Raw genomic sequence first — 27328 nt, 5'->3', positions numbered from 1 at the left:
CCCCTAGACTCTAGAATGTGTGCCCAGTTAAATGTCAACTTGCAATAATTGTATCAGTATTACACTTAGTGCCACATAAAATATTGTATACTTTAATAAATCTAATATATATGATGCATTTTGTATGTGGCTACACCATAGCCCTTTTGTTGGCATTGTTCCATGCACTTTGTAAAATGTAGTATGTCTGGAATTTCTTCAGGAAGAAATAAATTTTCTTCACTGGCAGGAGATAACCTCCTGCAAAGATGTTGATAAGGAGATGATGGTAACAATTGACAGCTTTTTGAGTGATTAAGCATGGGTGTATTATCTAAAATAGGGGTTAGCAAACTACAGCCCACTGACCAAATCCTCTTCCAAAGTATTAAGTTATTTTAGGTATTTATTATTGAAGATGCTGCGTTTTGTCTAAATATTTGCTTATTTCCAATTTGTAACTAAGTGAATTTTTTTTTTCCAGATGATTCTTTGGGATTGGGATTTGAAGCAATGGTACAAACCTCATCAGGTAATTATAAGTAATATCATTAATAAACTAATACTTATAACGAAACTGACATTTAAATTAAAGTTATATTCACAAGGTTTCTATGCCATAGATTTTCTTTAACTGAACTAAAATAACCAGAAACTTTATTTCAGTAGGTTTGCTTTAACCAAAAAAAAATATATTTTGACTGAAAGAGAAAAAGAAAATGATAATAAACCAAACTTATATAAATAATTGTTTTAAAAATGTTATTAATATAATCTTATCTCAGATACACTATTTTTTGAGGGTGATCACTTTTTTCAGCTTGTGTACCAGTGATCCATGGAGGAAAAAAAATAGATTGAAGACCGTATATGAGAAAAAGCAAAGCAATTGGAAAAATATTATATTAGGGTAGTGAATGCACTCTACTTACATTTTTTAGTAAATGTTTTATTGAAATGTAATATGCATACAGAAAAGTGCACAGCTCAATGAATTTTTACCAGCTAAACCCTTTTTAAGAAATAGAATATTACCAGCGCCCTAGAACCCTCATTTATGCCCCATTTCAGTTATTACCATATCCCAAGGCAACCTCTATCCTGACTCCTAGTGATTGTTTTGATTTTTAAACTTTATATAAGTAGAATCATATAATATATACTTTTTGTGTGTGCCTGGCTGTTTTTTTGTGACATTCATTTCTGTTGTTGAATGTATTAATAGTTATAGCTAGTTCATTCTTATTGCTGTATAGTGCATTCCTTGTGTGATCTACTCAACTTTTAAGATTAATTTTTGATCACTTAGGCAATAAATTCATATGATAAAAACTGAAAATTAGAAGGATAAGGAGGAAAGAAAAATCCATTCATAAACATCAAGAGATAACTTTGTTAATATTTTGCTGTATATCTTTATAAATTCTATTACAGATTCCCATTACAAATGTGTTTGTATATTCTATACTATAAAAAATGACATTATTTTTCATATGCAATTTTGAAACTTTTTTCCACAATAATAAACATTAATAAATATCAAGTGTTTGTCATTTACGTTGCAGAAATAGTATGACTGTTTGTTAGACTTACGTAGTTGTACTTCCCCCTGAATGATTAATTTTTATTTTTAATCTGTGAATGGAATAGCTATAACAGCTCATAATTATAAAATATTCTCTGGGTTTTGGTGAGAAAGATAATGTGTCCACTGCAGTTAGATGAAATCAAGAGGAAGGACACATTTGACTTGAAAGGAGTGGTTCCTTCTCATATGTTTTTATTATCCGTTATATCCACCAAGATCCTTAGTTTTCAAATGAAAAGGTATCTAAAATTAGTGGTGAAATCTAAATTTTAAAGATAAACCTTAGTGCTAAGAGCAGGGGCTTATAGTCAAATAGACTGGTATATGATAAAAGGTTACTCTCTCCCTTTTTTTCTTTCCTTACTCCCCCTTCTTCCATTACTTCTCCCTCGTTCCCTTTCTAATAACCTTTTTAAAAAAAGTCAAAGTATAACATTCATACATAAAAGTGCACAACTCATAAGTGTACAATTTAATGCATTTTCTCAAAGTGAATACACCACAAGCCTACCTCAGAGATATTGTGGAGTCAGTTCCAGAACACCACAATAAAGCAAATATTGCACTAAAGCAAGTTACATGAATTTTTTAGTTTCCCAGTGTACATAAAAGTTATGTTTACATACACTGTAGTTTATTAAGTGTGTAATAGCATTATGTCTAAAAAATACAATCTATATATCTTAATTAAAAATATTTTATTGCTAAAAAATGTTAACTATCATCTGAGCTTTCAGTTAAGTTGTAATCTTTTTGCTGATTGAGTGTTCTGCCTCAGTGTTGATGGCTGATGAGTGATCAGAGTAGTGGTTGCTGAAGATTGGGGTGGCTCTTGCAATTTCTTAAAATAAGACAACAATGACATTCGCCCCATCAATTGACTTCCTTGATGAAAGATTTCTCCGTATCAAGTGATGCTGTCTGACAGCAGTTTATGCACAGTAGAACTTCTTTTAAAATTGGAGTTAGTCTACTTAAATGCTGCCACTGATTTATCAACTAACTTTATGATATTCTGAATCCTTTGTTATCATTTTAACAGTGATCACAGAATCTTACCAGAAGTAGATTCTATCTTAAGAAACTTCCTTCGCTCATCTGTAAGAAGCAGCTCCTCACCCATTAAAGTTTTATCATGAGATTGCAGCAATTCAATCACATCTTCAGGCTCCACTTCAAATTTTAGTTCTCTTTCTATTTCCACTACATCTGCAGTTATTTCCCCCACTTAAGTTTTGAACCCCTTGAAGTCATCCATGAGGGCTGGAATCTTCTTCCAAACTGTTAATGCTGATATTTTGACCTCCCTCCCATGAATCACAAATGTTCTCAGTGACATCTAGAAAAGTAAATTCTTTCCAGAAGTTTTTCAACTTACCTTGTCCAGATCCATCAGAGGAATCACTATCTATGGCCATTAAAACCTTACAAAATGCATTTCTTAACTATAGGACTTGAAAGTCAAAACGACTCCTTGATCCATGGCCTGCAGAATGGATATTGTGTTAGCAGGCATGAAAACAACATTAATATCAATGTTCATCTCCATCAGAGCTCTTGAATGACCAGGTATATTGTCAATGAACAGTAATATTTTGACAGGAAACTTTTTTTTACTGAGCATTAGGTTTCAACTGTGGGCTTAAAATATTTGCCAAACCATGTTGTAAACTATTGTGCTGTTATCCTGGCTTTCTTGTTCCATTTATAGTGCACAGGTAGAGTAGTTTTATCTTAATTCTTAAGGGCTCTAGAATGGTAAATGAGCATTGGCTGCAATTTAAATTTACCAGCTGCATTAACCACTAACAGGAGAGTCAACCTGTCCTTTGAAGCTTTGTAGCCAGGTATTGACTTCTCCTCTCCAGCTATGAAAGTACTGGATGACATCTTCTTCCAAGAAAAGGCTGTTTTGTCTACATTGAAAATCTGTTATTTAGTGTAGCCACCTTCATTCATGATCTTATTTAGATCTTTTGGATAACTTGGCTGTAGCTTCTTTATTAGCACTTGCTGCTTTACCTTACAGTTTTATGTCATGGAGAGAGATTCTTTTCTTAAACCTCATGAACCAACCACTGCTAGCTTCCAACATTTCTTCTTTTGTTTCTTCAACTCTTTCAGCCTTCACAAAATTGAAGAGAGTTAGGGCCTTGCTCTGGATTAGGCTTTGGTTTAAGAGAAAGTTATAGCTACTTTAATCTTCTCTCCAGACCACTAAAACTTTCTCCATGTCAACAATAAGGCTTTCACTTTCTTATCATTCATGTATTCCCTACAGTAGTACTTTAATTTCCTTCAACAACTTTTTATTTGCATTCACAACTTGGCTAACTGGCACAAGAGGCCTAGCTTTCAGCCTGTCTCAGCTTTTTACATGCCTTCCTCACTAAGATTAATCATTTCTAGCTTTTCATTTAAAGTGAGAGACGTGTGACTCATCCTTTCACTGGAGCTCTTAGAGGCCATTGTAGGGTTATTAACTGGTTCAGCATTGTTGTGTCTCAGAGAATAGGAAGTCCTGAGGAGAGGGAGAGAGACTAAGGAACCATCTGGTCATGGAGGAGTCAGAACACACAACATTTATTAAGTTCATTGTCTTATATGAGTGTGGTTCATGGCACCCCAAAACAATTACAATAGAAACACCAAAGCTCACTGATCACAGATCACCATAACTGATATAGTAATAATGAAAATGTTTGAAATATTGTGAGAATTACCAAAATGTGACACAGAGACAGAAAATGTTGTTGGAAAAAAAGGCCCAATAGATTCCTAGATGCAGGATTGCCACAAACCTTCAACTTGTAAAAAAAATGCCATATTGTTGGAGTGCAATAGAGCAAGATATGCCTGTACATATAACTATGATTCAGACGAAAAATTCAGCACCTCAGTGCCCCTTGTGCTCTTCTTCTAGGCATCTTCTCCTAAGGGTTATCTCAATCTTGATTTCTAATATCAAATTTTATTTTATCTGTCTTTGAATTTTATATAAGTAGAATCAGTTGTATGTATTTTCTTTTTGGCTTATTTCTTTCAGAATTATATCTGTGAATTTAATGTTTTTACACATTACATAAGTTCATTAATTTTCATTACATTTAGTATTCCATTAAATGAATATACCTCTATTTATCTATTCTATAGTAAATGGACATTTGTTTTATTTCTAGTCTTTGTGGGTTTTTTTGCTATTGCAAGTAATGCTGCTGGGACATTCTTAGTATCTTTTGTTGGGTATGTATTTTGGTGTGGATTGCTAGGTTATAGGGTAGGCATACATTCAATTTTAGTAGATAGTGCCTAATTTTCCAAAAAGGCTGTATCAATTTTATTTAGCCATTGAGAGTTCCAGTTGTTCCAGATCCTCACCAACCCTTGGTGTAGTATCTGTTTTAAATCATTATGGTAGATATAACAGTATCTCATTGTGGTTTTAACATATGCAGATCCGAGGTGACACATCAGATTGAAGACCTTTCATATGTAAGTTTGTTATGTGATCAGGACTTTCACACATTTTCTACTAGTTATCTACTTTTTCCTTCATGATTAATAGAAGTTCTTTATGTATTTTGAACATTAGTTTATATAATACACATATTTTAAAAAAACAAAACTTCTCCAATTGCTATTTTATCATTGACTTCTTTGAATGAAAGTATTCTGAATGCAGTGCCAAATAATCAATCATTCCCATTTTTGGTTAGTGATTCTTTTATGTCCTGTTTAAGAACACCTTATCTTCTCCCAAAGTCATGAAGATTTTTTTCTATGTTATCTTGTAGAAGTTTTATTGTTTTATTTTTAGCTTTACAATCATCTGCAATTTGATTTTCCTATATAGCATTACATGTAACTCAAGATAAAAAAATTTTCCATATGGATATCCAATTGTCCCAGTTCCAATTATTGAAAAAAATAAAACATTTTTCTTCTTTGCTCTGTATTGTCTTATCATAAATCAGATGACTGCTTTATAGAAATTTGAATTTTACATATTGATCCTTGTATCCAGGGCAGGTTAGTGCAAAAGGAATTGCAGTTTGGGACCATGAATTTTAAGTCATTATAATTAGGCTCAAACATATCTTTATTAATAAAAATAGGGATCATTAAAATCAACATGACTTTGCCAAGGGGAAATAAGTTTGTTGATTCCTGTATCCTAAAAATCCATGCTTCAGGATTCAGTGAACTCTGGGAAAGCATTTTCTGCATCCTGCTGGTTGTGGAAGCATTTCCCTGCTGAAAGTTGCTGAGATGCTTGAAGAAGTGGTAATTGGTTGGCGAGAAGTCAGGTGAATATGGCAGAAGAGGCAAAACTTCATAGCCCAATTCCTTCAACTTTTGAAGCATTGGTTGGGCAACATGTGGTTGGATGTTGTCGTGGAGAATTGGGCCCTTTCTTTTGACCATTGCTGGCTGCAGGCACTGCAATTTTTGGTGTATCTCATCGATTTGCTGAGCATACTTCTCATATGTAATGGTTTCACCGGGATTCTGAAAGCTATAGTGGATCAGACCAGCAGTAGATCTCCTAACAGTGACCATGCCCTTTTTTTTTTAAAGACTTCTTTTATTATTTCTTTATTTTTTCTTTATTTCTTTCCCCTTCCCTGCTCCCTCTCCCGCCCCCCCCCCCCCGCCATTGTCTATTCTCTGTGTCCATTTGCTGTCTGTTCTTCAGTGTCTGCTTGTATTCTTGTCAGTGGCACCTGGAATCTGTGTCTCGTTTTTTGCATCATCTTGCTGCGTCAGCTCTCTGTGTGTGCAGCGCCATTCCTGGGCAGGCTGCACTGGGTGGCTCTCCTTGCAGGGCACATTCCTTGTGCGTGGGGCTACTCTATGCGGGGGACACCTCTGAGTGGCACAGCACACCTTGAGCGCATCAGCAGTGCACGTGGGCCATCTCACCACACGGGTCAGGAGGCCCTGGGTTTGAACCTTGGACTTCCCATGTGGTAGGCGGACGCTCTATCTGTTGGGCCAAATTCGCTTCCCACCGTGCCTTTTTTTTTGTGGTGCAAGTTTGGCTTTGGGAAATGCTTTGGAGCTTCTCCAAAGAGAGCTGGTCATTGCCGATTGTCATATAAAATTCACTTTTCCTCACATCAAAATCTGATAAAATACTGGTTCGTTGGTGTTGTGCAGAATAAGAGAAGACAACACTTCAAAACAAGGATTTTTTTAAAATTTTCAGTCAGCTCATGAGGCATTGACTTACTGAGCTTTTTCACCTTTCCAATTTGTTTCAAATGCTGAACAACCGTAGAATGATCATACTGAGTTCTTCGGCAATTTCTCATACAGTTTAAGAGGATCAGCTTTGATGATTGCTCTCAATTGGTTGTTGTCAAATTCTTTTTTTTTTTTTAAGTGTTTTATTTTATTTTATTTTTTTTTTAAAGATAACTTGGATTACATAAATGTTACATAAAAAATTTAGGGGATTCCCATATGCCCTGCTTCCGATATCTCCCACATTTTCCCACATTAATTCTGATGGCCACAATGCTCCTCATCTTCAAGGCTCACCACATGGGCCAGCTTGCCATTACCAGGAGGCTCTGGTATTCAAACCCTGGACCTCCTGTATGGTAGACAGGAGCCCAATTAGTTGAACCACATCCATTTCCCTCTCTTTTTTATTATCTGGAAAAGTTTGGGTAATGTTGGTATTATTTCTTCCTTTACTGTTTAGAAGAATACTTTAGAAAAGACATCTGGGCCTGGAGTTTTTGTTTGTATATAAGGAGGCAGTTTTAAATTGTGGATTCAACTTCTTTAATAGTATTAGAACTATTCAGGTTTTCTATTTTGTCTTACTAGAAATTCACTTCTCCCTTCCTTCTCCCCTCCCCCCTCCCCCAGCACAGTGAGACTTATGAAGCTCTGTTTTTATTTCAAAATAGAAGTTTTTTTGAGAATTTGTGTGTTGTCTCCATAGTTTGGCCACTATTTACAAATTGGCACATGCCTTGTAGGGTAGTCAGCTCTGAATTCAAGCTCACTTGTTTTTGCCTTCTCTGCTCTCTGTGCTCTTGATTTGCTTTTCAAGCCTTCCTGCTAGACCAATTCTGGTCTCTCAGCCCCTTGACACTATACAAAATGTATTCTGTTTCCTACCTTCTTAACTAACTCTCTTTCCCTGTGTCAGTTATGAATTAGTAGCAAATTCCTAGAGGGGAAAAAACGGTGTGTTAGGTTCATTTCAAAATTTTTCCTTAACTCTGGGTTCTTGTCCTTTTAAGCCCTGGCTGCTTGGTTGTGTTCTGAAGACTTGAAATGGATGCTGCTTGTATTTTATTCTAGCTTTTCTAGTCCAAGACAGAAGATTTGTTCTGATACAATCTAGTCTTCCCTGGCTGGAAAATTAGGTAGGCAAGTTTCTTTAGTTACTCTGGACCAAACCAACCAGTTTTGGACTTACAATGCATAAGCATGTGATTTATGACAAGAAGTATTCAAAGGTGAGAGATGGAGGGGTATAGAAACATAATTTGAGTATACTAATGAAGTTAAGTTGGTAACAAAGCAAACAAGATTGTTACATATTTAGACTGTTAAATTTAAACCACATGGTAACTTCAAAGAAATCAGAGAATGTGCAAGTTCATAGATACATGAATTAGACTACAGGTTGCCAGGAAGTGGTGGAAAGGGGGCATGGGGAATGGGGAGTTCATGGGTGTTGGGGAAATAGAAAAGTTTTAAAAAAGGGAGGTAGTGGGGATACCACAGTATTGTGAATGTGATTAATCCCATTGAATGGTGTGCTTGGGAGTGCTTAAGATGGGAAAGTTTATGTTGTATATAAGAGCAACTAAAGAGACAATGACAGTTAATTGCAATACATGATCATGAATGGGATCTAGCAAGGGAGGAGAAAGGCTCAAAGGGACATTATTGGGATATATGAAAAAAGTGAAATTTAGACTAAACTTTACATCAATGTTAAATTTCTTGAACTTGATAACTTCACTTAAGTTTGTTATGTAAGTGAATATCCTTGATCTTTGGAAATATACGTGGCAGTGTTAAGTGTTCAAGGAGCATGATGTATACAACTTACATTAAAGTGTTCAGAAAAGATTGGTGAAGAGTTGCATAGATCAATCAATAAATAGACACAGCACATGTGGCAAAATATTAAAATTGGTGGATCTGGATATCTGGGGGGGGGATTAGCTAGGGGTATGTTGGAGTTCTATGTATGGAGTTTGAAAGTATTTCAAATAAAAAGGTTTTAAAATGTGAGCTAATATTAATTATAATAATAATAAATACTAAGCATCTCTGAAATTATAGTATAAAGTAGTATCAGATGACTCTTTTTCTATAAAGGCCAGTTAGTAAATATTTTAGCATTTGTGGGCCAATCTTATATATTCTTTTGTTTCATAAGTTACCCTTTAAAACATAAAAATCATTCTTAGTTTCCTATTTAAATAGGAATTTATTGATTGTAAGCCAATGAGAAATAGGAATTTAAGTTCAACTTGTAAAATTGTGGCATATAATTTGATGATAAATTACATTGTAATAATTGATTTAATATTCAGTTTAATCTGACATAAGGCAGATCATGTCACTCTCTTGCCCCCTAGTTTTCCATCTTACCGAGAGTAAAACTATAGCCCTTATCTTGGACTTAGAAGACTTTACACAATATGGTCACCTCTTTTACTTCCTTACTCCCTCTTACCCTTTTTTCACCTCCTTATCTACTACTTTCTCCTTGATTTACTCTGTTCCAAATGTACTGACCTCTTGTTATTTCTTATAGAAACCAGACAAGCTTTTGGTTCTGGATGCTTGTACTTGCTAGTAGCTTTATCTAGACTGCTCTTTTCCCATACTTCTATTAGGTCTTAACTCAAATATTGCCTTCTTGGTGAGCCAACTATCATCTAAAATTACAATGCTGTCCATCACTTCCTTTTCCCTTTTCTTGTTTTATTTATTTTTTTGTCTTTAAGCTGCTGAAAATCTATATAACATCCATTCCCCATATTACTTAACCTGGAGTCCAGTGTTCTCAAAAATTTGTTCCTAACAAGTCAAGCCAACCTTATTTTCCATTGCTGTCTTTTATATATCCTGTACTGTAACAATTTCATGATCCCTGTATGTCATTACTTTACTACTTTTGTACCATTATTTATACTCTCTCCATCATGTGGAATGATCTTACCTCCAAGCACGTTTGTTTACTTTTATTGTAATATATTATTTTCCCCTAATCTTTATAAATATAATTCTACAGAATACTTAGGGCATAGCTCAAATGCTACCCCTTCTATAAAGTTTCTGTTTACCAGCCAGATTAATGCTATATCTATCTCCTTTGAAATCTGATACTATTTTATCTTCATCTCAGCAATTTCCATAATATTAATAATAATAGTACTATTTACTACACTTTACCTGTATGTACTATTCATTACTTTATATGTTCAGCATGTGTTATCAGATTTAATCGCCCCTGTTGCTTCCCCCTAATACAATTATATACTCTGGAAATAACCCAAGAGACAATCAAAGGGGAACTCTGAAAGTTGGAAGGAGGAAGGCAGACTGGTTAGGAATCTCAGGAGTAGAGGAACAACATAGTGACTTGGCATCTTATGATACCCACCCACCAGCAAAAGGCAGTCTAGACCCTGGCTCCCAAACTAGCAAGAAAAGATGAACTAGGTAGTCTCATATCTCTCATGAGATTAAACAAAAGTCCTGCTGACAGCACCTAGGAAGCCTGGTAGCACTGGCAAGGGGGACTTGATCAGGAACTACATTAATAATAAGTAGCTAGGGGAAGTACTTTTTTCTTGTTGGGCATGAAGTTTCCCCTTCTCCATGAGAGACTGAGTGGCCATGGAGCCATAGCATGGGGATCCTGCCACAACAGGCTCTAATCCCAGGAAGTACTCTCCCCATGGGTTGGAAACTCCCTTCCCTCTCCTAGAGGCACCAGGTAGCCTGGCTTGGGGAAAGTCTCCCTTACTTGCTGGTCCAGAAGCACCAGGAGGGACAAATAGGAACCCCACCAGTACCAGAAAATCCAAGCAGTTCCAAAATATCTCCACAAATGTGCTGAAATTAAATTTCCATTCGAACCAATACCAATAAAAGTAGGCCAAGACCTGTGTACTAAACTTAGTTACATTAATATTTAAGGAGGACCAAGAGTCTTCTAAAATAATAACCAAAATGTCAAGGATAAAATTGAAAATCACCCTTCATACCAAGGATCAGGAATTTCACAACTTGAATGAGAAAAAGGAATCAATGCCAGGTCTAAGATGACAAGATTTAAAAACAGCCATCATAAAATGCTTCAACAAGAAATTACAAATTCTCTTGAAACAAATGAAAAGATAGAATACCTCAGCAAAGAAAAAGTGGCTGGTTAAAAAAAGTAGTTATAGAACTGAAAAATACAATAATAGAAAAAATTTTTGAAACTTCCTGGATGAATAGGCACAATAGTAGAGTGGAGAGAGAATAGAATCTGTGAACTAAAAGATAGATCAATAGAATCTACCCAATTTGAACAACAAATAGGAAATAAACAGAAACAAAATGAACACAGCTTTGGGGTCCTTTGGGACCACACCAAAAGATTCAACATTAATATCATTGGTGTACCTGAAGAAGAGAGTTACTGAAAGAGTATTTGAAGAAGTAATGAGTGAAAGCTTCCCAAATTTGGCAAAAGACCTACAGATTCACAAAGTTGAACAAATAACAAATAGGACATAAACCTAAAGAAATTATGCCAAGACACACCATAATTAAACTTTTGAAAATTAAAAATGAAGAAAAATCTTGAAAGCTGCCAAAGAGAAATGACACATTATCTATAAGGGAACATGCTCAAATGTCAGCAGATTTCTCATTTGAAACCATGGCAGCTGGAAGGAAGTGACATATTTTTCAAATGCTGAAAGTAAAGGACTGTCAATTGTGAATTCTTTCTGGCAAATGTATCCTTTAGGAGCTAAGGGACAAGTCATTCTCAGATGAAGAAAAACTAAAATAGTTTTTTCACTAAGAAAGAGAATTATCCTGAAAGAATGGCTAAAGGAAGTTCTCTGAACAGAAATGAAAGATAATAGAAGGAACTTCAGAGCATAAGGGATATAAAGAACAATGAAAAGAGCAGAAATATGGGCAAATACAAGAACTATCCTTGTCCTTATGAATTTCATAAGTCATTTAATGATTGAAACAAAAATTAAGACTATCTGATTCTCAAGACAATATAGAGAAGGTAAAGAGACCTACCTGAAATTACGATTTCCACATTTCATTCAAAGTAGTAAAATGTGGATACCAATAGACAGTGATTACTCTGGTTATTACAATCTATATATGTGATCACAAAGAAAACTATATAAAGCAATACACTAAAAAATTAAATCAATCAAAATGGAATCCTTAAAAAGTATTCAAGTAACCTAAGGAAGGCAAGAAAAGAGAAAGGAAACAAATAGAAAACAATCAAATGGCAAACTTAAGCCCTAACATCAATAATTACCTTAGAAAGATGCAATATAAACAAGGAAATATTGACCATAAATAGCTAATGAAAAAAATATGTAGCTATGTAAATGAATTAATTTTGTACACCAGGTATTTGTGTTGTCATGGGAGATATTTATGAGTAATTCTAACTACACTGAATAATGCTATTGTGAAAACCACATTGTACTGTCTTAGTAAATTTATGATTTGTTCTTTCCTAAATCTAACAGTTTTTAGATAGAATTGAGGAAAAGCTACTCTTGAACAGAACAGATTTTTTTCCATACATATACCACTTGAATTTGTTGTGGTTAAATTAGACTGAAAATAGATACAACTTACAGAAAAATGTGTATAAACTCTATAAATATGACAGGGAAGGTTCAGGATTATAATAATCAGAGAATTTAGAGTCAAGCAGTGTTTTAGTTTCCTAGACTGCTGAAAGCAGATACCATGAAGTGGGTTGGCTGTAAACAATGGAAATTTATTGCTTACAGTTTTTGATGCCATCATCAAGGTGATGCTTTCCTCCTGAAGACTGGTTTCCTACAATTCTTGACTCCTATGCCACATGGCAGCATCTGCTGGTCTCTTCCTTTTCTTCCAGATTTCATTGCTTTCAGCTTCTTGCTTCTGGGTTTTTTTTCTCTGAATTCATCCAGTTTATAAAGCATTCCAGTAAGAGGATTAGGACCCATCCTGAATAAAGTGGGTCACTCTTTAACTGAAGTAGCCTCATCAAAAGATCCTACCTACAATGGGTCCACATTCATAGGCATGGATTAACTTTAAAAATATGCCTTTCTGCAAACTGCTAAGAATCTAACTTGCCTGAGGGAAAGGGGGCAGGCAGATAGCTTTATGATAGGCTGACTAACAGAAGGAGAAAGTTTAACTCAGTGGAGGAATTCCCACCTTGCATATACAAAGCCCCTCATTTGATTCCCAACTATCCCTAGAGAAGTGATCCACCCAGCTCATCAAACGTCCAGCTGATACTTTATGACAGGGAACATACAGACATTATTTTTGCATTCGTTTTTTTTGGATCTCTTACTTTCTTAAAAAAAAAACTTCCTTTTTTAAAAATTTAACTTAGTTTACTTGCTAAAACCTGGTTTAAAACCTGCAGAGGGCAGGCTGCAGGGTGATGAACACTGGCAAGTTGAGAAGCTCCTTAGGGACCTAAAAGAGAAGGCTGTTTTCATTGTGTTTGCTTTTTTGTTGTTGTTTCGTTTTTTTAATTTTTTTCCCTCTTTCTTCTTATTTTAAAAATCAATTGCTATTGTCTTGTATCTTGTTTGTTGTATTTCCCCTTCCTTTGTTTCCCTTTTTTCTTTTTATTGATTTTTTCCTACCTATGCTATTTCTTTTCTTTCCTTCATATTCTTATCTTCTGTTTTCTGTTGTTATTTCATTCCATCTCTTTTTGTTTGATCTTCAGGTTTTGTTTTTATTTCTCTCTCCTTTTTTTCTCAGTATTTTTCTTTTTTACTTATTTTTTCTCTCTTTCCTCTTTTCTCATCATTCTGGCCTTTTAATTTTTCTCAAGTCTATTTCTTATTTCATTGTTTCTATTCCACTTTTTTTTTCCTTATTCCTCTGTATTTCTTGTGTTAATTATTCATTTTTCTAGGTCTTACATTGTTCCTCTTCTACCTTTTACTATTATTATTACTACTAATATCCTTTTTCACTTCTTACCTCTTTCCTATTCTCTGGTCCTAAGTTTTTTTCAAGGGAAAATAGATGCCAACAAGGAAATAGAATAAGAGGAACAGAGTATCAAAGTGAAAACTTACCACACACACATAAAAATAACAAAATAAAGCCTTAGAGTAGAAAGAGAACCTAATCAACTGAATAAACCCCTCAAGATAAACTGATGCCTAGAAACAAATGAAAAATTACGGGCCATACTAAGAAACAGGAATACATGGTCCAGTCCAATGAACAAACTAAAAAACAGAAGGAGATGCAGAACATGGAGCACTTAATCAGAGATGTCCAAACAAATACAATGAATCAACTTAATGAAGTGAAGGATGAGATTAAGTATTTTAAGAAGACACTCAGAGGACCTACTGAGGAAGTTGTAAACATACATGAAAAGATAATGGATATGATGGTGATTAATGGCACAATGCAAGAAATCAGGAATATACTGGAAGCACATAACAGCAGATTTGAACAGTCAGGAAAGATTCAGCAATATGGAAGACAGTGCAACTGAAATCAAACAGATGGTAGAACAGATAGATAAAAAGATAGAAAAAAATCCAGCAGGGATTTAGGGATTTGAATGAAAACATGAAATGCACAAACATATGGGTTATAGCAATCCCAGAGGGAGAAGAGAAGGGAAGGGGGACAGAAGGCATGTTGGAGGAAATATTGGCTGAAAATTTCCCAACCCTATTGAGGGGCATGGACGTACATGTCCATGAAGTGCAGTGCACCCCAAACAGTATAAATCCTAACAGGCCTACCCCATATATTTATCGAATTGTCCAATGCTCAAGACAAAGAGAGAATACTGAAAGCACCAAGAGAAAAGAGATCCATCACATACAAGGGATGCTTGATAAGATTAAGTGCTGATTTCTCATCTGAAACCATGGAGGCAAGAAGATAATGGTATGACATAGTTAAGGTGCTAAAAGAAAAAAACTTCCAGTCAAGAATTCTCTATCCAGCAAATCTGGCATTAAAAAATAAGGGAGAGTTAAAATATTCACAGATAAACAGAAATTAAGAGAGTTTGTTAATAAGGAACCTGCCCTTCAAGAAAACTAAAGGGAGTTCTGAAGATCAAAAGAAAGAAACAGGAGAGAGAGAGATGGAGGAGACAGTTAGAACAACTAAAAAGATAAAAAGAGAAATAAAAACAACATATGGCATATATAAACCTAAAGAAAATATGGCTAATGTTAGTAATTCCTTGACAGTAATATTGAATGTTTTTTTCTTAAAATATTTTTATTTATTTTTAAAAGATACATATATCACACAAAATGTTGATTAAAAAATATAGGAGATCCCCATATGCCCCACTCCCCATACCCCTCACTTTTCCCACATCAACAATTTCTTTCATTAGTGTTGTACATTCATTTGATGAATACATTTTGGGACAATGCTACACAGCATGGATTATGGTTTACATTGTAGTTTATACTCTTTCCCAGTGCATTCAGTGCGTTATGGCAGGATATATAATGTCCTGCATCTATTCCTGCAATATCATTCAGGACAACTCCAAATCCCCAAAATGCCCCTATATCACATCTCTTTTTCCCTTTCCCTGCCTTCAGCAACTCCTGTGGCCACTGTCTCTACACCAATGATATAATTTCTTCCATTGCAAGAGTCACAATAAGTCATAACATTGAATGTTAATGGATTCAATTCTCAAGGCAAGACACAGATTGGCAGAATGGATAAGGAAATATGACCCATCTATATGCTGTCTACAAGAAACTTACCTTAGACCCAGAGACATAAGGAGGCTGAACGTGATTTGTGGGAAAACAATTTTACATGTAAACAATAACCAATAAAGGGTTTGACTAGTTATACTAATATCAGACAAAATAGACTTTAAATGCAAAACTATTGTTAGAGACAATGAAGACCACTATATACTAATAAAAGGTATAATCTATCAAGAAGAAAGAGCAATCATAAACATTTATGCACCTGGTCAGGGTGCCTCAAAATACATGGGGCAAACACTGGAAACACTTAAGTGGAGAAATAGTTGCCTCTACAATTATAATGGGTGACTTAAATACACCATTATCACCATTAGAAAGAATATCTTGACAGAGAATCAATAAAGAAACAAAGATCTTGAATAATACATCATAGGATCTTGACCTAATAGTTACATACAGAACATTACACCCAAATACAGTGGAATATATGTTCTTCTCAAGAGCACATGGATCATTCTCCAGGAGAGTCCACATGCTAGGCCATGGAACAACTCTCAGTGAATTCAGAATGATTGAAATTATACAAAGTAATTTCTTTGACCACAATGGAATGAAGCTGGAAATCAGTAAGGGGCAGAGAAGCACATTAGGCACAAAGATATGGAAGTTAAAAAACACACTCGTGCACAATCAGTGGGTCAAGGAGGAAATTACAAAAGAAATCAGTAACTACTTGAAACAAATGAAAATGACAGTACAACATATCAGAACCTATGGGATGCAGCAAAAGCAGAGGTGAGAGGGAAATTCATAGCCATAAATACCTACATTTAAAAAGAAGAAAGAACTAAAATCAAGGACATAACTGCACACCTGGAGGAATTAGAAAAAGAACAACAAACTAACCCAAAGAAAGTAGAAAGAAGGAAATAACAAAGATTAGAGCAGAGCTAAATGAAATTGAAAATAAGAAAGCACTAGAGAAAATAAAATGTAAAGCTGGTTCTTTGAGAAGATTAATAAAATTCACAAACCTTTAGCTAGACTAGCAAAGAAAAAAAGAGAGAAGATGCAAATACATAAAATAAGAAATGAGGAAGGGGGTATCACCACCAACCCCACAGAAATAAAGAGTATCATAAGAGGATACTTTGAAAAATTGTATGCCAACAAGATGGATAATTTAGAGGAAATGGACATACTTCTAGAAACACACAAGCAGCCTACACTGACAAAAGAAAAAATTGATGAACTCAACTGACCAATCACAATTAACAAGATAGAAGTAGTCATCAAAAACCTCTCAATTAAGAAGAGCCCAGGGCCACATGGCATTGCAGGTGAATTCTACCAAACATTCCTAAAAGAATTAACACCAATCCTGCTTTCAAGTCTTCCAAAAAATGGAAGTGGAGGGAACATTCCCTAACTAATTCTATGATGCCGGCATTACCCTAATACTGAAAAAAACACCACATGAAAGGAAAACTATAGACCAATCTCTCTAATGAACCAAGATGCTAAAATCATCAATAAAATACTTGCTAATCATATTTAACATCACATCAAATAAATTATACACCATGACCAAGTGGGTTTCATCCCTGGTATGCAAATATGGTTCAACATAAGAAAATCAATCAATGTAATACACCAGATAAACAGATTGAAAGGAAAAAAATCACATGATCATCTTTATAGATGCAAAAAAAGCATTTGGTGAAATACAGCACAGATTCCTGATAAAAACACTTCAATAGATGGGAATAGAAGGAAACTTCCTCAACGTGATAAAGGATATATACGAAAAACCCATAGCTAACATCATATTCAATGGTGAAATCCTAAAAGCTTTCCAGCTATGATCTGGAACAAGACAAGGATGCCCACTGACACTACTCTTATTTAACATTGAGCAAGAAGTACTTGCCTGAGCAGTTAGGCAAGAAAAAGATATAAAAGACATACAAATTGGAAAGGAAGAAGTAAAGATTTCACTATTTGCCGATGATAATGATCCTAAACCTTGAAAGTCCTAAGATATCTACATTGAAGCTTCTGGAGATTATGAATGTGTTTATAAGATTAATGTTCAAAAATCAGTAGCATTTCCTTACACCAATAATGAGCAATCTGGGGAGGAAATCAAGAAAAAAAATCCCATTTACAATAGCAGCTAAAAGAATCAAATGCCTAGGAATAAATTTAACTAAAGATGTAAATGACTGGTAGACCGAAAACTACACAACATTGTTAAAGGAAATTAAAGAAGAGCAAAATAAATGGTAGACTATTCCCTGTTCATGGATAGGAAGACTAAACATCATTAAAATGTCTATTCTTCCCAAACTGATTCACTGGTTTAATACAATCCCAATAAAAATTACCACAGGATTTCTTACTGAATTGTAAAAGGTAAGTATAAAATTTATTTTGAAGGACAGGAGATCCTGATTAGCCAAAGGAATATTGAAAAAGAAAATTGAAATTGGAGGAATCACACTACCTGACTTCCAAACCTATTACAAAGCTACAGTGGTTAAACTGAATGGCACTGGCACAAGAATAGACATACTGACCAATGGAACCTCATTGAGACTTCTGATATAGATCCTCGCATATACAGTCAACTGATATTTGACAGGGTCACCAAGCCCATTCAACTGGGAGATAAAGTCCTCTTCAACAAATGGTGCTTGGAGAACTGAATATACATATCCAAAAGAATGAAAGAGGAACACCCATTTCACACTTTATACAAAAATTAACTCAAAATGGATCAAAGATACAAATATAAGAGCCAAGATCATAAGGATCTTGGAAGATAATGTATGGAAGCATCTACAGGGTCTTGTATTAGGAAATGGTTTCATGAACTTTACACCCAAAGTACAAGCAATGAAAGAAAAAATAGATAAATGGGACTTTCTGAAAATTAAATCATTTGCACCTCGAAAGAGTTTGTCAAGAAAGTGAAAACACAGCCTACTCAATGGGAGAAAATATTTTGGTAACCATGTATCTGATATGTATAAAGAAATCATATGCCTTGAAAAGAAAAAGACAACCCATTTAAAAAAGGGTAAGTAATTTGAATAGACACTTCTCCAAAGAAGAAATACAAATGGCTAAAAAGCATATAAAAATGCTCAACATCACTAGCTTTTAGGGAAAAGCAAATCAAATCTACAATGAGATACCATCTTACACCCATTAGACTGGTAGCTATTAAAGAAACAGAGGACTACAAGTGTTAGAGAGGATGTGGAGAAATGGGAATATTCATCCACTGTTGGTGGGAATGCAGAATGGTGCAACCATTGTGTAGGACAGTTTGATAGTTCCTCAGGAAGCTAACTATAGAACTGCTATTTGATCCAGCAATCCCACTGCTGGGTATATACCCAGAAAAATTTAAAGCAAGGACATGAAAAGATATATGCACACCAATGTTCATAGCTGCATTATTCCCTGTTGCCAAAAGTTGGAAAAAACCCAAATGCCTATCTACAGATGAATCAATAAACAAATTGTATATATGTACAATGGAATGTTACTCAGCTATAAGAAGGAATACAGTATTTACACACAGATAACATGGATGAATCTTGAAGACCTTATGTTGAATGAAGCAAGCCAGCACTGAAGGACAAATATTACATGACCTCACTGATATGAATTAAGGAAACTGAGCAGACTCACAGAGCTAAAGTGTAGAAGATAGGTTTACAGGGATAGAAAGGGAGAAGAGGGTTGTGAGCAAATGCCCATATAGGCAAAATCTATAAGGTGGAAGTGTGTAGTTGTGCAGTGGAGGGGCATGACAGTGTTGCAGTGATACTATTGGGTTGGGCAGTGCTGTTTTGTGAGGGGGTTAGGGTGGGCAGTGTGGGTTTGAAAGTCCATGGAGCTGGGGGAAGGTTGGTGGGGGGAGCAGATGGACACTGGGGACTTGTGGGTATATGGTTGAAACTACAGCTTTGGGAAAGTTCTTTTTGGCACTATGGGAGGGGAGGGTTACTGGTTTAGGATGTTGGATGTGGGGGGCATTCGGTCCAGGGTGCACCTGAGGCAGGCTTCTAGGGAATTTGTGAATGTTCATTTTGTCATAGTGTGCTGTATCAGTGTGTAGAGACCCACAAAGTCAGCAGGAAGGTGTACTCCCATCCTGCAGAGTCCCACTCTGTTTTCAAATAGCGGAGACAGGAGTCTCTCATGAGTATAGACAGTGCCTATTAGGGGAGGACAGACCAGTATGTCAAGCCCTGAATGTTGTTGCAAGTAACTACGATTCTTCTTTTTCAAGTAGTGAAACTTGGTGGTTGCCATGGTTTCCGAGGTGATGGGGAGTGAGAAATAGAATAGATGGAACATGGAGCATTTTGGGGGCAATGGAAGTATTCTACATGCCCTTGCAATGATGGATACAGGCCATGTTAAATTTCATCAAAATTTGTAAAAGTGGATAATCCAAAATGTAAACCATAATGTAAATAATTGACCATGGTTGGTACATCAATTGTAACAAATGTACCATTCACATATAAAATGTTACTAATAGGGGAAAGGGGGAAGGGGGAGGATGTTGGGTATATGGGAATCCCCTATATTCTGGATGTGACTTTTCCATAACCTAAAGCATCCTTGAAGACAAATGAAAAAAAGAAGACACTTGGGGAATAAATGGCAGAAAATGTCACTGTATATACAAGATAACATATTTACAGAGATGAAAGACATAGTCTCAAAGTTCTTTTTAATTTTGTATTTTTTATTCCAGTCAAAAAATTTTGTATTTTATTTTTTGTTTTTAAAACTATCATTATTATTTCATTTTCTTATTACTTGTATTTCATTATTTTGTTGGCTTCATTTATGAAGAAGTTTTGGAGCACAGAAGTGTTACAACTGTGTCAGGAAAGGATCATTGTTGTGGGGTATTGGTGATGGGGGATGCATGGGAGGAGGTTCACCTGGGACATACCTGCAAGGCATAGAAATGTGTTCAAGTGTTCATGGGGCATTGTCATGGTGGGTGGAGATTCACACAATAACCAAAAGAATATTAAATTCCCATTCTTGGGAGCTCTGCCACATTCTGTAATGGGAGAACAAGAATCCCCCGAGTACAGGGGCAGTGCCTAGCGAAGGAGGATGGACCATTGATGGGCCCTTAATATTGATGAGTATACTTATGAAACTTTACTCTTGAAATTGAAACTTAGTCTAGTATTATAGGGTGCCTAAGAGTTACCTCCTGAGAGCCTTCTTGTTGCTCAAATGTGGTCTCTTTCTAAGCTGTACTCAGCATATAAATGCATTACCTTCCCCCAGCATGAGATATGACCCGCAGGGATGATCCTCCCTGGCACCAAGGGATTACTACCAAGCACCAACTAGCAATGGGACTTAAAAAGACCTTGACAAAAAGGGGGAAAGGGTAAAGACAAATGAGTTTATATGGCTAAGATACTTCAAAGTGAGTTGAGAGGTCATTCCAGAGGTTATGCTTATGCACATCTCAGTAGGATCTCCTTGACTGCAAAGTAAATATTGCCTCAGATATTGGAGACATTCAGACACTTTAGGTAGGGAGGACAGCTCAGGAGTTCAGTGCCTTGCCAGTGGGCCCTATATGGGAATTTATGCTCCCCAGTGACTTGGACTAAGATGTGGTTTTCCTAAACATGGCTCTTTTACCCCTTCTATATGAACCTATAGTTGTTACTAGAGTTGATAGGTGTATGTCCAAGAGACTTAAATCTTTGGCCTGTCTATGTGCCAACTGGGCCCTGAATCTCAACAGAGTTGCAATACCTACTCTCCGGTTCATTGGACTCTCTGAGGACATCTAACAAGGAGGTGATGATGGACAATGACCATCCCAAGGAACAGAGAGTCTGCAACTGCATGCAAGATAGTCCCATCCATTTGCCCCATGGGATCTACGCCCTCTCTCAATTAGAGGTGGAATTGGCATCAGCATCTCAGAATCCTCAGGATTGGAGAATGAATGATTGACTAGAGTAGACTTACTGTTATTCTAGTATAGACTTGCTGTGATTCTAGCAATGGAAGAACTTTTATCATTGATGTGGAGCGAGTTGATCATTGGAGGTTCTGAGGCGAGGAATACAGGAAAACAGGTGTAATATTGGGACTTTTTTCAGGATTTGGGAATTGTCCTGAATGACATTGCAATGACACATACAAGCCATTATATATCTTGTCAAACTTAACAAAATTGTGCAGGAGAGAGTGTAAACTATAATCTGCTTAGTGGCAATGCTGCAAAATGTGTTCATCAATGGTAACAAATGTTCCACACCAATGAAAGATGTTGTTAATATGGGAGAGTGTGGGAGGGGTTGGGAGCAGAGCATATCGGAATCTCCTATATTTTTTATGTAATCTAAGTATCTTTTTAAAAAAATAAAAAAGCACGGTTAAAAAAATAAAATAAATAAATAAAACATGTTTTTCTGGGGTATATGCAATTTGAAACCACCACAAGCCACAGTGATTTCCTGCACATCATCTAGGTAGAGATCAATTAAATTGCAATTATTCAATTGTAATTAGGGTATGGGAAAATAGATACTATAATATACAATTAGCAGGAATATAAATTTGAAGAGCATAGTCAAGGGTAGTATTAGATTAATGACCAAATTTAACATATTCATTTGGTTTGTTTCAACAATTCAGATTATGGGAAGCTATCTGTCAGAAGTATGCTTATTTGTCTACAGAGACATTCTTTGTAATGTTAATTATAGTGGATAAAGGCCATAAATAATCAGGCTATGCCTGAGTAGAGAGAAATGTTTTAAAATAAAACTATCACAAATAATACTTAACAAAAAAGTAAACAACTCAAGAAATAGCAAAGACGTTCTTTTGCTACCATGGTCTAACTTTCATAATATTTTGCAATTCCCAAATGTGTTGAGTATACAAATGGATAGTTTCATTGCCAATTTATTAAATAATTTGAATAATTATTAATTCAAAACACACCTGTATAGAAAATCAACAGAAGTAACTTAAATTTAATTCACTGTTCTGATTATCAGTGTGCTAAATTTAAATTCTATGGATGACTTGTACATCATGCATATGTGTTTTTAAAAAATAAAAATATATGTTCGTCAATAACATTTTTTATAAATTAAAATAACATATATTTCCTACCAATATTTAGGACCCAGCCAAATACTATCCCTTCCATGGTGTTTTTGTTAACCACTCATCTCAAAACAGTGATTTCTACCTCCTTTCAACTCTGGTACCATTTTATCTGTATCTTTAGCTCATCACTTTTCATAATATTAAAAGAAGAGTATTCTTTATTTCACTTTAAATACATACATGTACCGCATATTGTTTTATGTGCTCTAAATATACTATCAGATTTATTAATATTTTGTCAGCCCTTAATGAGTAACTGTTACCCTTGTTTTACAATGAAAAAAAAACGGAAGAAGTTCATATGTTAAATAACTGGTTCAAAGTCACATAGTTAGGGCTAAAGTCAGATATAAATATCAGACTTATGTGCCAAATTTCTTTGGCACAAAGCCTTGTCACTATGCTAGACTGTTTCTTAAGTAAGTAAGATAAATGAAAGAAATCCTATGTATGTTTAAAGGGAAGCTGATATGGCCCAACAGACAGGGCGTCCACCTACCACATGGGTGGTCCACAATTCAAACCCAGGGCCTCTTGACTGGTGTGATGAGCAGGCCCATGTACAGTACTGATGTGCGCAAAGAGTGCTGTGCCACCCAGGGGTGCCCCGGCGCAGAGGAGCCCCATGTGCACAGAGTGCGCCCTGTAAGGAGAGCCACCCAGCACGAAAAAAGTGCAGCCTGCCCAGGAATGGTGCCGCATACACGGAGAGCTAATGCAGCAAGATGACGCAACAAAACGTGACACAAATTCCTGGTGCCACTGACAAGAATACAAGCACACACAGAAGAACACACAGCGAATGAACAGAGACAGCAGACAACTTGGGGTGGGGAAGGGGAGAGAAATAAATAAAAAATAAATCTTTAAAAAAATATATATTGGCATAAATGAAATCCTCATTAAATTAGTGAAATATCCAAATTATAGAATTTTAAAGTAAGTTCAGATTTGGTTCCATAGCAGTTTAAACCAAGTCAGTAAGTCCATTATAAATACTATTAAGCATAATGAGATAGGCTAATTTAAAACATAGAACAAAAATTGAAGTTCAGCGTCTATCTGCTAGATATTTAAGCATCAATTTTTAAAATTAGAATGATACCATAATATTTATCATGTCCAAGTAAATGAATATTCATGTTTATTAGGTTTAAACTACTTAGATATTAGGCTTTGATTTAAAGCACAGTAGGCTTTTCTTAAATGTTAAGTTTTCTGTGTAGCAAATATATAATTTTACCTTTTGTTCTTTTCTAGAATTCTGGAGGTGGAAATGGAGTTGATCTTTCAATGTTAAATGAAGCTCGCAACATGGTGTCAGATCTTCTGGTTGATCCAACCCTTCCCCCACAAGTCATTTCTTCCCTACGGAGTATAAGTAGCTTAATGGGTGCTTTCTCAGGTTCCTGTCGGCCAAAGATTAATCCTCTCACACCATTTCCTGGATTTTACCCCTGCTCTGAAATAGAGGACCCAACTGAAAAAGGAGATCGAAAACTTCACAAGGTCAAATACAGTGATTCGCAAGCCCTATTTGTCACATTTAATGATATTTTCAAATTATAGCTGCTCCTTTAAATCTTACGTAAATGGAATAATTTTGGATTATCTAGCTTCTTCTATACTGTATTGAGGCTCTTGAGAATTTAGAGGTAGTTATAATAAACTCAAATAATTCTAGATGGGTATTCATTTTAATTCTAAATAATTGCTATAATTAGAAGTTATAACTGAAATGGTAACAACTATTTTTTATTATCATTGTCATTATTGTTAAGAAATAGAGAACAAGCAGGTTTAATTATTGTTGCTTGTTCAAACTGGTAGTTAAATCATGACAAATATATTTTATTCTTTAGAATGTAGGAATTGTTCTTGAAGAACCAAAAGAAAATAATTTTCATTCATGGTTTACATAGCATTTTTTAAAAATGATTTTTCACATTTTTAATGGCTATAGGCATTGATTTTTCTGTCATTAGCTATGGGATTAGTTTTTCTTTAAATATTTATGTTTCAAAATAGGATTTCCTTTAGAAAATAATAAGTAGTGTTCTAAATAAGTATACAGTATGCTTTTTCAGAGTGTTTTTATACTTGATTTTTTACTATTTAACAATATCTTCACTAATAGCTAAAATAATAAACTTTTAAAACTATAAACATTTTAGAGATTATTCTAGCTCAACTATTTTATTCTACAGATAAGGAAACTAACCAAGAGAAAATGAAATTCAAATCAATTAATTATACTACTCTATATAGAGCTTAGGCATAACTAAATACAGATTTTAGAGAGATTTTGATATTCAGTTAATTTCTTTTTGTCTGTTCTTAGCATTAGTGTTCAGAACTGCTGAAAAAATTAGGCAGACCCAATTAGGGCAAAAAGGGTTTGAAAAGTCTGATGATCACAATCTAGATCATAGGAATTTATATGATAATTTTATTTTTCAAAAGTTTATACAGCACCTATGGTGGTCAAAACCCAAGTAGCAATAGTATTTAATTATATGGCATTTTTTCAGTATGTCACCTTATGAAAAAGAGTTTAATCACAAGTTTCCAAAAGAGATAGCAATAAATTCATCCATGAAATAACTCTTTAATCTATTTTTGAGTCGTATTTAATATGCTGCTCTTTGTTTACATTTTCTTTTGACATTTGCTATTTAGAATTGTTATTCTTAATCGTAAAAATCATATTATATCAGTCTTATGTTTTTACTGTATTTGCCATATAAAAGTGTACTGGTAAAATTTTAGAAATATTTTAAACAATAAAATTAATTAATAGGATGTCTAAATACCTCGTTTCCTGAGCATTCTAGGTTAATCAGGCCTATTTTTGGTACTAGTATCTACTGGTAGGAGTAATTCATATAAGAATCACCAAGTAACTTTTATTCCTTTTCTTTGTATTCTTTAAATTCCTTATTAGAATATCATATCTAATTTGTCTCTGCTTTTCGAAAAGAATGTGAAAAGCCTGATGTTACTTCAGAAAATAGCAACAGCATTTCTGAAATAACAATTAGTAAGGAAAAGGGAATTGGAACAGATAATTTAATGTAAATGTCTTACATATACGTTAAGAACTAAGAAAGATTATAGAGACCTAAATTATAGCCAGCAAGGATTATGTTATATAAAAAACTTTTTCAGGGAAATGGACTTTGGCCCAGTGGTTAGGGCGTCCGTCTACCACATGGGAGGTCCGCGGTTCAAACCCCGGGCCTCCTTGACCTGTGTGGAGCTGGCCCATGCACAGTGCTGATGCGCGCAAGGAGTGCCCTGCCACACAGGGGTGTCCCCCGCGTAGGGGAGCCCCACGCGCAAGGAGTGCACCCGTAAGGAGAGCCGCCCAGCGCGAAAGAAAGTGCAGCCTGCCCAGGAATGGCGCCGCCCACACTTCCCTGTGCTGCTGACGACAACAGAAGCAGACAAAGAAACAAGACGCAGCAAAAAGACACAGAAAACGGACAACCGGGGGAGGGGAGGGGAATTAAATAAATAAATAAATCTTTTAAAAAAAACAAAACAAAACTTTTTCATTGGAAGTCTAACTAGCCTTGAGCCTTTACAAAATCAATATTCTGGGGAAAATTTAAATATGTGACAGGTATTTATCTCTTTGAAATAGCAGTTTCAGTGACTGCTGCTAGGAAAAAATCACAAGTAGAAACTTTAAAGTAAATCTCAATAAAATAAATTCTTATTCACAATGGCCAAATATAGAATATTTTGGTTAGTGTACATTTGGTAATTGGGAATATATTTTTAGAGTAAATATTAGTAACACTAAAGGTGTTCTAAATTTAATTTAATCATTAATTCAGAAGTTAACTCATAATCCTACAGTTTCTCAGATTAACCTCTATGTACATTAGATAGCATTGTATAGAAAATATAAAATGTTTAGGATATAAGGCTGATCTTCCCTGTTCACAGTTTTTTACTTGGAAGTTGTCTCTCAGGGTAGCACTTTCACATCCACTTTTTAAATTGCTACTTGTTTCATGAAACAAGGGGTAAAATGTACAAAAGAGAAAATCTAGTTAACTTGAGGAGCATTCAAAAATAGTTTCTTAGTAGGGAAAAGATAAATAGGGGAATAATATAGAATGTGAAATTGGGAGGAAAATTAATAGATTTTCAGAATAAAATGTTCTTTTTCTCCTGGGTTTGTTAAAAATATAGTTTGCATTGATATTTGAATGTGTGTCTTCACTGTTATATATACAATATATTAAGAGGTGCCAGTTTTAACCATTGTTAAATTACTCAACAGGTACTAAATAGTAGGAATAGTTCACCAGCACCACAGCTGAGGAGAAGTTCAGGAACTTCAGGTCTGCCGCCTATCGAACAGACTTCTTCAAGGTGGGAACACAATAATAGCATATGGCCTCAGCAAGGATTTGGCGTTTCAAGGTAAAATCTCTAGAACTTTTTAAAGAAACTGATTCTAATACATTCACTTTGTTTCTGTGAATAAAATTTGATATAGTTCTAAAAAAATTCCAATTATTTTAGGTATAGGCCAGCACTGGTAGTAATAAGATGGCATACTAGAGAAACTGATTCTTAA

At 35.1% G+C, this 27328-nt stretch overlaps 1 protein-coding gene across 1 annotated transcript in view; it reads left to right on the top strand.

The window, feature by feature from the left end:
- Positions 1 to 27328, top strand: part of PDE3B (phosphodiesterase 3B) — a 260862-nt gene that overhangs the window by 182704 nt on the left and 50830 nt on the right. Inside the window, exons 2-4 of the mRNA XM_004472520.4 lie at positions 464 to 511; positions 23995 to 24243; positions 27029 to 27171. Coding sequence (XP_004472577.2) covers positions 464 to 511; positions 23995 to 24243; positions 27029 to 27171 — 440 coding nt within the window. The remainder of the gene's footprint in view (positions 1 to 463; positions 512 to 23994; positions 24244 to 27028; positions 27172 to 27328) is intronic.

This window comes from Dasypus novemcinctus, chromosome 10 (genome assembly GCF_030445035.2).
Source record: "Dasypus novemcinctus isolate mDasNov1 chromosome 10, mDasNov1.1.hap2, whole genome shotgun sequence".
Classification (NCBI taxonomy): Eukaryota; Metazoa; Chordata; class Mammalia; order Cingulata; family Dasypodidae; genus Dasypus; species Dasypus novemcinctus.
This window is presented reverse-complemented; position numbering and strand designations above follow the sequence as displayed.